This window comes from Trichechus manatus, unplaced genomic scaffold, assembly GCF_000243295.1.
Source record: "Trichechus manatus latirostris isolate Lorelei unplaced genomic scaffold, TriManLat1.0 scaffold00026, whole genome shotgun sequence".
NCBI lineage: Eukaryota > Metazoa > Chordata > Mammalia > Sirenia > Trichechidae > Trichechus > Trichechus manatus.
In genome coordinates, this window is record NW_004443962.1 from 8,734,299 (window position 1) to 8,745,095 (window position 10,797).

At 36.8% G+C, this 10,797-nt stretch overlaps 1 protein-coding gene across 5 annotated transcripts in view; it reads left to right on the forward strand.

Annotated features, from left to right (window-relative positions):
* Nucleotides 1-10,620, forward strand: part of CCDC14 (coiled-coil domain containing 14) — a 46,978-nt gene extending 36,358 nt beyond the window's left edge. For 3 of the 5 annotated variants that reach the window (XM_012554777.2, XM_023728790.1, XM_023728789.1), the window contains one exon: nt 7,382-9,808. In XM_012554777.2, coding sequence (XP_012410231.2) covers nt 7,382-8,318 — 937 coding nt within the window. In that variant the 3' untranslated portion in view covers nt 8,319-9,808. Of the gene's footprint in view, nt 1-3,383; nt 3,776-7,381; nt 9,809-10,579 lie in introns of those variants that run through there. The other 2 variants (XR_002823612.1, XM_023728791.1) reach the window with 2 other exon arrangements.
* The last annotated feature ends 177 nt before the right edge of the window (nt 10,621-10,797 follow it).

A 10,797-nucleotide genomic window follows, 5' to 3' on the forward strand; every position in this document is an offset into this window, starting at 1 on the left:
AGGTCTAAGAAATGAGTCATGAGAACCATTTAGCCTAGTAGGTCCTCATGCTATATGATCTTGAATAAGCCATTTTACCTCTTTGAATCTCATTTACTTTATTTCACCAGTAAAATGAAGGAGTTGACAGCAGCCTCTGAGATCCCTTCATTCACTAACAATCAAAGATTATAAACTTATTATGTCTTTTCTCATATAAGAAGCCCTTGTGGCACAGTGGTTAAGCACTTGACTGCTAACCAAAAGGTTGGTGGTTTGAACCCACCAGCTGCTCTGTGGGAGAAAGATGTGGCAGCCTGCTTCTGTGAAGATTACAGCCTTTGACACCCTATGGGGCGGTTCTGCTCTGTCCTGCGGGGTTGCTATGAGTTGGACTCGACTCGACAGCAACGGGTTTGGTTTTGTTTTGTTCTGTTTTTCTCAAATAAAAAAGTCACCTCACTCAATTTTTAGTACGATATGCTCTTAAAAAGTTTAGTTTTCTTTTGAGACATGTGCTTAGAATTGGACCTTCAGTCACTTTTTAAAACCCTAGAGGAGATACCCACAGTTATTTTAGGCCTGAAGATCATCAGATCTGACCATGCCTTTGAATGATCCTGGGATCTTTTAGTTCCAAATATCAGACAATCCTGAATATAAATCAGTCTCCTTTGTATTTCCAATTAGAAGATTCCCCAAAATAGTCATTTTCCCCCATTTTGAATTATAAGCTTTTAGTTTATAATATGATTATAAAGAAATATAAATTATTTATTGATGAAATAGTAATACGTATGTAATATTTAATTTATTCACTTAGTTTTATAATCATTTAAAATGACTATATAAGGTATGTTAATATAGAAATACTACTTCTATGTTTTCATTCATTTATGGAATAATTTCATTCAAACTCCTGTTGAACAATGGGAAAAACAATAGACATTTGGATCCATTTAGTGTTATAATTGGTTAGGTTCTAGTCAGAGTTTCTAAAACATTGGCTTATACCACTCTTACTCAAAATAGAGGAATTGAATGTCCCTTCATAGGAGAGCCTTTGTAAGGTCCCCAAAGGAAAGTGTCATCTTTTCTAAGGAGTAATTTTTTATCAAGTATATATGGTAAAAGGGAGCCCTGGTGGCACAGTAGATGAAAGCTTGGCTGCTAACCAAAAGGTCAGCAGTTCAAACTCACCCACTGCTCCTGGAAACCCTATAGGGCAGTTCTACTCTGTCCTGTAGGGTTACTATGAGTCGGAGTCGACAATTTTTTTTTTTTTTTTTAATATGGTAAAAGAAGCTAGTTACAAAAAGCCATATGTTGTGTTATTCTATTTATATGAAATGTCCAGAATAGGCAAATACACCGAAACAAAGTAGATTATTGGTTGCCAGGGGCCGGGGGAAAACGAGGGAGTAGAGAGCAGCTACTAATGAGTGTGAGGTTTCTTTCTGGGGTGATGAAAATATCCTGGAATTAGATAGTAGTGGTGGTTGCACAACTCTGTAAATACATACTTTAAAAGGGTGGATTTTCTGGTATGTGAATTATATGTGAAAAAAAAAAAAAAACCAAACCCCTTGCCATGGAGTCAATTTTGACTCATAGCAACCCTATAGGACAGAGTAGAACTGCCCCGTAGGGTTTCCAAGGAGCAGCTGGTGGATTCGAACTGCCAGCCTTTTGGTTAGCAGCTTTAGTTCTTCACCATTGCACCACCAGGGCTCCATATGTCAATAAAGCTGATGTCTGTTTATTTGGAAAGTATATATGGTGTACAGTCAATTTAGTAAAAATGAAGACTAGTAAGTCAGAGTGTCATATGAGCATTGCTTAGGCATCACTGTGAGCATTTTCTTCTTCTAAGGGGCATAGTTCTCAGCCCCAACCAGAGAATCTGCTTCCCTGGAAGTTTTCTTCTCATAAGTTAAGTGTTAATAGAAAGTTAATGACAGAGCTGGGCCTGGAACTCAGACCTCTTCATTCCCAGCCAGCTTTTTCTTTCCCTCTGGCACGTGGCACAGCTCTAAGGCTAAGATAGTTTATTCCTATTCCTGGTAACAATTCCATGCCTAATTTTGTCTAAGGAAATCTTAACATTTTTCCTCTGGGAGATAGATAGGCAAATGAATGGATTCATTCACTTAGTCATTTATTCAGCAAAGATTTATTGTGTATTTATTATGTGCCAGATATGTGTGTGTGAAACATGAGAAAAATATTTAATCAGTTTAGTTGCTAAATATCCAGATTTTCAAGCAAAAAGCTGATTCTAGTGCTTTGATGACCTGTGCAGGAAGATATGTTTTTGTTTTTGTTTTTTTTAATAATTTACTTTTGCTGTTGTTTTTGAAAATGTACACTGCGGAACATATACCAATTCAACAATTCATACATGTACGATTCAGTGACATTGATAAAATTCTTCAAGTTATGTAACCATTCTCATGCTCCTTTTCCTGTTAACATAAACTCACTGCCCCCTAACTTTCCTATCTAACTTTCAAGCTGCTGTTGTCAGTGTGATCGCATAGAGATAGTTCTTTAAAAGAGCACAATGCTCAAGGCAGACAGTCTGTACTGATTAAGCTAAACTGTTGTTTGGTTTAAGGAGCCCTGGTGCCACAATGGTTAAGTGCTCGGCTGCTAACCAAAAGGACGGCAGTTTGAACCCATCAGCAGCTCCAAGGGAGAAAAAACCTGGGCGATCTGCTCCTGTAAACATGACAGCCTCGGAACCCCTATAGGGCAGTTGTATTTGATCATATAGGGTCACTATGAGTCAAAATTGACTTGATGGCACACAACCACAGCCTTGTTTGGTTTAAAGAAGACTTCCGGGATATTTTGGTTTAAAGGTTATTTCAGGGCAGTAGTTTCAGGGGTTCATCTAGTCACAGTGGCTCCAGAAAGTCTGGATTCCAAGAAAATGTGAAATTCTGTTCTGTATATTCTTCCTTTTCATTTGGCTGCTTCTGTAGAATCTTTGATCAAGACATTCAGTAATGATAGCGGAGGTCTTTTTTTTGCGGATAAACTCGACTAAGTATCATTCAACATATGTGGTGTATTTGGTGAGAAACTTGCTAGCGAAAACATAAGAACAGTCTTTCAGGGTAAGTGATAGTATAACTATCCTAGAAATGCGCATAAATGGAAGCCGGAAGAAATGAAGGGACTTAACCTTGCTCTCACAGCTAGTTGGTGCCTGAGCTGAGCCAGGACTTCAGATTCCCTCTTTTCAGACGTACTTCTTGTTTTGAAAAAGACAGCATCTCTCTGAGTGAAGATGACCTGTTATTGAATATTGAAGGGTTCTTTTACCTTTGTAGAAAATACTTTGTACGTGATCATTCCTTTAAAATAACACCCATTCTGTCTTTTTCTGTGTTCATTAGGAATAAAGAAGGATCTGCTTGCAACTGGACCCTTCTTCTTAACATTTACCCTAACATAGAATCCTAGGAAGTGAAAAAGGTCATTAATTCTTATATAATACCTGCTTTTAGAAAAGGTTATGTCTAAACTATTAGATACAGAGTTTTTATTCCTTAAAACACTCAAGAATTATTATTAAACACTTTTCTTTTTATGCTGGATGTAAGGCCTGCCTCATGACTACTAGCTCACCTGTAAATCCCATTCCCTGGACTCTAAACGATTATGGAAACACGGTGGGCACTGACAAGGGAACACAACAGAGAGCCCCCGACGGAGCAGGAGAAAGGTGGGGTGCAGAACTCAAATTCTAGTCAGAAGACCAGACTCGATGGTCTGACTGAGACTGGAGGAACCCCGGAAAGCATGGCCCCTATGTTCTCTTATCAGCCCAGAACTAAAACAATGTCTGAGGCCGACTCTTCAGACAGGGATTGGACTGGACCGTGGGACATAAAGTGATACTCGTGAGGAGTGTGCCTCTTAGCTCAAGGAGATACAAGAGACTAAATGGGCAGCTTCTGTCCACAGGTGGGACGGGAAGGCAGAGAGGGTTAGGAGCTGGCTGAATGGACGTGGGGAATCGGGTGGAAAGGAGGAGTGTGCTGTCACAGTATGGGGAGAGCAATTAGATTCATATAACAATGTATAAATTTTCATATGGGAAAAAATAAAATTAGAAACATAGTGGGCAGGTTTAGCACAGTGCCTTATATAGGGTTTATTGCTACCCCTACATTTTCTGAAGATTCAATAACAGCTTCAAAATGCTAAGTATACTCATCAAAGGCAATTTTTGTTTTATCCTTTATATAAAAAAACAAAAAACTGTCTTTGAGCTTATGAGTATCTGCGTTCATTCATGTTTGTGATTTATAGTGTACGTGGTGAGACCCTATGCAGTTCAACCAGTATCTCACTGAGAATATCTCCAGTACTATAATTAGGCTGGTATGCCCACTTTGATTTTACTTTTGACGTTAGAGGGTAATGCACGCAGCAGCTTCAGACAGTACAATAAACCCCTGTTCCTCTTACCTGTACTCATAAATGCATTCAGTCAGATAGGTGTATGCTTTTTGTATGTGTGTTTTAAATAATCTCTTGGAAAAGACATTTCATAAAATGTATAAATGCCTTTCTCAGACTTAGCTGGGAGGGGTAATGGGCCTAGGAGGTACACATATAAGGTCTAAACAAATGTCTGAAACTATTTTTCTCTCCCTTGTCCAATCTTCAGTAATTTTGAAATATAATATTTATCACTTTTTTCAGATTTCACTGCAACTAATGTTATAAGACCGTTAAAATGTGAGAAAGTTAATATATTTTCTGTAAATAGCAGATGTTCTTCTAATAGCTTCTTAGAGCACTTTACATGTGCTGGTAGTTATTTAAGTGAATATATTTTTATAAATAGTCTAGAAAGAACCTTGCGTTTCTTATTATGAAAATTTGCCAATTTTCTAAGCATTAGAAACCAATGTGTTTAACTGATGTGTATAATAGAAGCACAGGTATATCCACTTTAAAGCGATCAACTACGAACTGAAAGGTCGGTGGTTCAAAACCACCAGTGACTCTGAGGGGGAAAGACGTGGTAGTCTGCTTCTGTAGAGATGTACAGCCTCAGAAACCCTGTGGGGTGGCTATGAGTCGGAATCGATTCGGTGGCACTGGATTTGGTTTTTGGGATTGCTTCTTCTAAAAATTTGACATACTCTCATCTCTACTTACAGAGATTTTTAATTTCAAAGATGATGGTGAGTCACATTTTGTTTCTATCAGAAGATTAGTAATTGCTATTAATTTCTGGAGATTAAGCTTCTATTAATGTCATTATCCTTTCCTTCCTTCCTTTCTTTATGCCTGGTCTTGTTCATACCAAAGATAACATTTCTGTTTAAGTCTGGAAAGAAACCTCATATATAAGTATTCCTCTTCCAAAAAATTAAAAAATAAAAGTTCTAATGTGCAATGTTATCGAATTAATTTAAAAAAGAAAAGTTGGCTGTTGAGTCAGTTCTGACTTGTGAAGACCTCATGCGTGTCAGAGTAGAACTGTGCTTCATAGGGTTTTCACTGACTGATTTTCCAGAAGTAGATCACCAGGCCTTTCTTTCGAGGTGCCTCTGAGTGGACTCAAATCTCCAAGCTTTCAGTTTAGCAGCTGGGTGGGTTAACCATCTGCTACCCAGTAACTCCAGATTACTGGGTCATTATTCATTACAGCATTCCTTTAATGATATGTTCCTCTAGCATATTTGTGTCTTTTAATAATAGCTCATTAGCTTTTTGAAAGAAGTCTGAGAAGAAGTGGTAGAAGCCATTGTCATGTGAAGAGCAGTCAGAAATCAGGACACAGCATGTTTAAGATGAGATTATAAACCAGGTTGGAAAAGTCTTCTTTTTTACTTTTGTAGGAAAAAAATCACTCATACTTTTATCCAGAGATAATCACTGGTGACTTTAGAACAGAGATTTCCTTTTAGTATTTAATGTGTAAATGTATGGCTATTTATTTTTACAAAAATAGTATTGTATACATATTATTTATGGCCTGCTTTTTAAAATTTAGTCTTATTTAATCATTTCACTATCAATAAATATTCTTTAAAACATGACTACTAATGGTTATGATGTAGTTACACCATATTTACCTAAATCAGTTTCGTGTATTTGAAGATAGAGATTGTGTCTATTTATTTTCTATTACAAATAATATATTTGTAAATGTAACTTTGTATGCAGCATCTTTCTATATAATTAGTAGGATAAATTCCTAAAAATGAAAACTGCTGGGTCAAAGGGTGTATATAAATCTTTAAGGTTTCTGGAATATATTGCCAGTTTACTCTCAAGAAGAGTTATTATCAGTGTGTACTCCCACTAGCTGTACATGCCTCTCCAGGCTTCTCTAACAGTAGGTATTATTCTTATTTTACCGTGTGAATTTGATAGCCACCCCCCAAAAAAAAAAATCTTTAACTTTGAATTTCTCTGCCTAAAAGTCGAACTTTAAAAACATGCTTATTGTCTATGTATAATTCTTCTTTTTTTTTTTTTTTGTGAATTACCTGTAGATGTCCTTTGTATATTTTTAAAATTGATGTTTATCATTTTCTTATTGATTTATAAGAACATATATGATTCCATTCAAATAGACTAAAGGTTTGTTGTTAAGTGACTTTAGTAGAACTACTAATAAAAGCTGCCATCAAATGAATATCTATTTAGCCTGAAATCTGTGCAAAGCACTTTATCCTTATATCTTATTTAATCTTTGTTGTAATTCTGAAGTAAGTAGCTTCATTTGATGATTGGCAAAATTGAGATTCAGAAAGGCTGATGACTGGCCGAAGATCACAGGTAGTGATGGTGCTAGAATTTGATTCCATTTCTGTCTAAATTCAAACCCTGTGTGTTTTCCTTATATTACGTTTTTCCTGGAATCTAAGCTGTTGCTTATTCTTAAATATGCTGGGTAATTATCTCTAACCATCCTTTTTTTTTTTTTCAGTATCGTTCACTAGAAGTGTCCTTGTATATATATCTTGAATGGAGAGAAGTAACTTAATTTCTAACAGAATTCATTAACAAACGAGTTGCATATTTTCCATTTTGCTCCTTAGTCTACCTATATTAGGCTAATTTTTCACTCTAAGGCTCATTTTGCAATGTTTCTCTAAAATAAAGCATCCTTATGTCTTAAAAAAAATTCTGATTCTATATTTTTAAATATAATATTAGATTTGATGCTGACCAAGACTTTTTATCATGTGTTATTTTAATGGACCCTTGCCAGAGTGTTGCCTATGATTTTGTGCTTTTAATTGCTTGTTTCCAAATTAAGAACCAGGCACTTTTCTTTCTTTAAGATGATGAGTTGTATATAAATAAATTAAATAAACAGGTAAAAAAAAAAATAGTAATTAGTGTACTAAACTCTTCTTAACAGAACTTTACAGAGCAGTATGGCAAAGCTTCTTTCAGATCTTAGTACGGACAGTGCTCGCTGCAAGCCTGGGAATAACCTTACCAAATCGCTTCTGAACATTTATGAAAAACAACTTCAGCATGACCCAGTCCCTACTCACACTTCCATAATGAGCTACCTAAATAAGTTAGAAACAAATCACATTTTTACCCATTCAGAGCCCCTTTCTACAGTTAAAAATGAGGGAAACATGGTGCCAGATAGACACCATGAAAATGTTGTGCCCTCCAGAGTCCCTCAGCACAGTAACCCTAAGAGCATGGAGGAAGTATCAGCCCCTGGAGTTATTTCTGTCACTTCAGAGCAGGGTTCTGATGAGGAGAGCGAAACCAAGACGTTCACAGAAGACGGATGTAATTTGGACGATACGATTTACATTCCTTTTGTTAGAAGCACTCCTAAAAAGAAATCGCCGCCATCTAAGAGAATATCCCCCCAGCCGCAGGTAAATGTAGCTACACCCCAGCCAGCTGGCAAGAGTGGACTTGTCTCTGAAAAGGAACATAAGCTATGTGCTCCCATAGCTTGTTCCTCTTCAAAAAACGAAGCGGAAGATGAACCTGAAAAACTTTCCAGGACAGATGATATGGAAGACAGACAGCTCCTCAAGAAAATAAAGGAAGCAATCAGTAAGATTCCCACTGCCCCTGAGAAGGCACGGGAACAGGCCGTCTCCCATGGCCCCTCAGCTTGTCAAAGCAACAACCTTGAAATGAAAGGCAATGCTGTCTCCGATGGTAGTTTTTTAAATTCTGACTTGATGTCTGACTGGAGTATCTCTTCTTTTTCAACGTTTACTTCTCGCGATGAGCAAGACTTCAGAAATGGCCTTGCAGCTTTGGATGCCAACATAGCTAGACTCCAGAAATCCTTAAAGACTGGTCTTCTAGAGAAATGAATTCAGAAAAAAACACTAACTGAGTGCTGCTTCTCTTCTTTAAAGTAACAGAACTAGGCTACACTGAATGTTTATGTTAAGTTTCTTTAGAGAAGAAATATGCTTTATATTATTAATTATGTGTGAAATAATAAATTGTGTGGATAATTTTATTATTGGAATTTATTGGCACTGTGGGACTTAAAAAGCAAGTCATCCTAAGAAATTGACATTTGCTAAGAGACGAAAGTTGTAAATAATTAGGAAAGGATTATAAGTAATGTTTTAATTTCATGCTTAGCAATTAGAGTTTTATATTAATACACACCTGCTGGGGTAAGGTGTGGGTGGGAAGGATTGTCTGGTTGCCCTAAACGATAACGGGGAAAGTCTCTGGGGACAATTTATTTTATTCAAACTGGAGTTTCTTTTCTCTTTCAGGATTCCTGTTTGCTTTTTTAATGACATTGTGTTTTTATATGGGATGCTCTGTGCTACAAGTTAATGTTGGTGAGATGTATAAGTATTTCTTTTAAGAGAAAAGGTACCAGTATCTCCGTCTCTTAAAAACATTGATTGGTCCAAGAAAACATAGGTAACATCCGAAGTTAGCATGTGGTTTCTTGAACGTTTGGGACTTTTACTTATTTTTATCCTGATTTGCATGTTTAAGGCATTTAAAAAAATAAAGTCAGACGGATACAGAAGTGCTAACAGATAAGTTTCAGTTTTGGAAATACGTTTTTCAATAAACAAATGTTTGTTCTTATTTGAACGTGGTGGTGTTTATAAATCTTGGCACTGGTTGTAAATATGCCTTTCTGAACCAATTTTTTTTTTCTTCAGTACTTTGGCTGAGAACATTGCCTATTCTATAAATAAGGTAAGCTAGGTTGGTCTTTCTGCCTCTCTGTACCAGCATTTCCTAACTACTCAGCATCACCTCCATTCATTATGCAGCCCCACTTTAACTCTTAGAAAGCTGAATGTTGTGCTATCACCAATACTTTGTACAAGTCACCTGCTTAGTATAACTGTGTTCAGTACTTGGGCAGGCTTTAGCATTAAAGAGTATTCTGCTGACCCCTGAAACTTCCTGCTGATATTTTAAGTATTGATGCTGCAGCTTCTGAAGGACGTAGGTATAGTCTCTTCAACAAGTCCAGATTTTACAGATAGAGATTTTTTTTTTAAGTCTAAAATTATTACATGAATTCTAAACTATTTTCACAGAAGAACTAATTCATTAGCTTCTGTGTGGAGGTAATAGGCCACAATTCTCTAACACAGAATTCAAAAGTACAGTTTAGAAATACAAAATAATAAAACAAGTAAGAAAATTGTTATCATGTCTACTGCCAAATATTCAACTGTTATTCATATGCAGAAGTAAATTCTTAAGGTTATTATATGATAATACATAAAATGGTCCTATTTTACTCTTAATTTAGGATGGACAACCTTATAAGTGAAAGAAATTCAAAAAGTGCTGATACCCAAAAAATCCATTGCCATCAAGTCAGTTCTGACTCACAGTGACCCTATAGGACAGAGTAGAACCGTAGGGTTTTCAGGGAGTGGCTGGTGGATTCAAACTGCTGACCTTTTGGTTAGAGGCTGAGCACTTAACCACTTTGCTTCAATTAATTAGGGGTTATGGTGGCGCAGTGGTTAAATGCTTGACTGCTAACCTCTTCCTTAAAGATTTATAGCCTTAGAAACCCTATGGGGGCAGTTCTACTCTGTCCTGTAGGTTCACTATGAGTAAGAATCAGCTCGACAGCAATAGGTTTTTAATAATTTGATTGAAGAACAAGTAAGGCTGGAAAGTCCTTGAGGCACCTTTACCAGGAGCTTACTTTTTTTTTTTCTTTTTTGGTGTAAGATATACACATGACATAAGATAGAAACATGAAAGAATTAGGTTAAATTTAAAAGCAGAAAAATAGATGGTGTAGACAGTGAATTTAATAAAAGTTTATAGCAGAAGGAAGCCAAGAAGTGGTAGAGGAAGACCTAGAAGAGAAGAACTTCGTTTAGATCTTGACGTATATATAGATTAAGACAATTCTCTGAATGTCCTCAATGTTTACCCCATAGAAAGTCAGTATCATCAAAACATGGGAGTTGGTTGGGTGTGGTGTATGAAGGTAACCCAACCTGGCTAAAATAGGGACTGGGAAGGGTGGTCATAATAAGTGAAGGTGACACAATTAGAAGAGTTTGCATCAGATTGTCGAATGTCTTGATCTCCAAGCTGAGGAATTTTTTTTTTTTTTTAGTTGGAACCTACGTGACAGCACCTAACAACAACAATCACCTCAAAAAGTTCCCTTATGGGAAAGGTCATGGAAGCCCCATAGACACATCCAAACGCCCTGAGGGACTGAATTGCTTGGTGGAGGGCTGTGGGGACCATGGTCTCGGGGAACATCTAGCTCAATTGGCATGACACAGCTTATAAAGACAATGCTCTACATTCTACCTTGGTGAGTAGTGT